Genomic DNA, 2129 nt, shown 5'->3' with positions numbered 1-2129 from the left:
GTTGGTGAACGAGGAGGATGAAAGCTAATAATCCGCACTCTATCCTCTAATTATAGGCTAGAAGCGGCGGAGCGTATAGAAGGGTTTAGGGAAAGGAGCAACATCGCGGTCTAGTATAGGCTAGCTAGGTTTTATACGTAGTAATCTTCGCGGCAGGTAGAGGGGTATACGAACGAATAGTAGTAATAGAGCTTATATTAAAGTATATACTTATACGGCCCTCGCTGGTATATTACGATGCTCCTCTAGGACATCATTGCCCAGTGATAGCGCGCGCGGGGCTAGCGAGGATGGCCGTCGCGGGTCGTCTCTCGTTGAGGTCGTTAAGCATCGCATGGGGTAGGGCGAGGAGCGAGCGGAGTCGAATGTTTCGTAGCTAGAGAGTATGTTGGTATACAACAGAAAAGGCTGGCTGCAGATATACACGCCAGCGCTAACATACTTTGGCGCCTCTGCCTTCCATTTTACGCGTGTGGCCGAGCGAGATGGAACGAGCTGCGATCCACGTCTGCCGAGTGTTGTAGCGCTTGAGATCTGATCTGTTTGTCAGTTTTGAGCACAGTACGCCTACCTGAGAAGCGTAAGCTACTTACCTGGTAAATCAACAGCTGCGCTACTGCGGCATAATTTTCGCCCTTAGAAATGTGGTGTACAAGTCACGTTTCATACGCGCGCCGCGCAAATTTTGGAAAGCCCAGGCTTCACCAATCACATCTCATTGGTCATGCTCACGCGGTGGTACGTGCTACGTCACGTGACGCGATGTGCTGCCAAGGCTCACATGTCATACGCGCTGTACAAGTAATCTATCCAATTAAGCAAACAAAACTGCTACACCACAACCCACTGCCGCCCTTGCCCTCGCTGTCGCTGTCGCTGCTGCTGTTGTGCTGCATGTATGCTGTTTTCGGTGTTGCCAAATCTCGCTGTAAGTACTCCCGGTTTCAACGAAGTTCACGCGTTTCTTTTCCCTGAAAACAACTCAACAGAAACCTCGGTTTTTACGATGCGGTCGGACCCAGAGCCCTGGCAGGGCGACGACGCGGAAGCATGTCTCCATCCCTGAAATGTCAGAGGGAACACGCTCCGAATTCTCAACATGCCCTTCCCCAGCTGCCCACATCCTCCCTCAACCAACCATCAACCTGGGATTAACTAGATGCTCGGGATCTTCTGCTCTGTGGCCCTTCAACCATGGCAATAGTTCTCTAACTTGGTGCCTTTCCATAGATGGGAGTCATTGCTTGATTAAGGCATCCCACATTTTGGGGGCAAAACTCAGAATCCACGAGCATGCCACATTCTCTGGTCATCCTCATCACATACTACCCCCAGCCCTTCTCTACCAGTCCTTCCCTTCTGAAGGAAAGCTAGGGGATTCCGAGCTTCAGACCTAACCTGTGCATGGCCGCACTAGTAGCCAGAGCATCTGGACTTCAGCAGCCCTGCATTCTGGCTGCTAGCTGGAATGCTTTCATCTCCAAGCTTTGTGGGGCTTAAGCTCGGAAAATCCGAACTGTATCTCACTTTACTCTATCTCGCCCACGTACCACTTCCCCGCTTCAGACCTGGTACATCCCGAGCTTCTGCTAATGTTTTTCTTCTTTTAGAGAGAGTTTGTTCAACGAACGCTTGTGTTTACTACTCCTCCCCCCACCCCGAGCTTCCTGCTATCTCATGGATGAAACGCTGCTCCTAGCATGGCTCCTCATGTGAACAACTAAAACCATCATCCTCTTGAGCCAATCAGCAGCTGATAAACTAAGTGTGCAGTCTTGACACGTCCTGCCTCACGCTCTCGCGCCCTGCGTTTTAGCTTGTTCGTACGGTACTGGCATACATCAATGTCAGCGTCTTGTGAATGAAATGGCTGGTTCTCTTCGCACAGGGCGCAGTCAAAGCACGCAGGCGTTTGAGTACGACGCAGGCGGTGAATGCGATAAGGAGACGATGCTCGTAAAAATAGGCAACGATAAATTTCACAGCTGGAAATTACATTGAGAGTGACAGGTAGGTTGAGTGAGAGACAGCCAACATACAAAGGTAATTGACTGTAGATTTGTTTGTTTACTACCTACGGCTTAGTACACTTACGCCCACACCAAGCACATGCCTACGCCCCTTCAGCA

At 50.4% G+C, this 2129-nt stretch overlaps 1 protein-coding gene across 1 annotated transcript; it reads right to left on the bottom strand.

Annotated features, from left to right (window-relative positions):
* Nucleotides 1-253: 253 nt before the first annotated feature.
* Nucleotides 254-896, bottom strand: COCMIDRAFT_31318 (uncharacterized protein; the record flags this gene model as incomplete). Its single annotated transcript, XM_007695783.1, has 5 exons — nt 254-376; nt 443-534; nt 594-635; nt 782-793; nt 848-896. 5 exons carry the CDS (start codon nt 894-896, stop codon nt 254-256), a joined length of 318 nt encoding a protein of 105 aa, XP_007693973.1.
* Nucleotides 897-2129: the final 1233 nt, after the last annotated feature.

Source organism: Bipolaris oryzae, assembly GCF_000523455.1.
Source record: "Bipolaris oryzae ATCC 44560 unplaced genomic scaffold scaffold_452, whole genome shotgun sequence".
Taxonomy (NCBI): Eukaryota; Fungi; Ascomycota; class Dothideomycetes; order Pleosporales; family Pleosporaceae; genus Bipolaris; species Bipolaris oryzae.
This window is presented reverse-complemented; position numbering and strand designations above follow the sequence as displayed.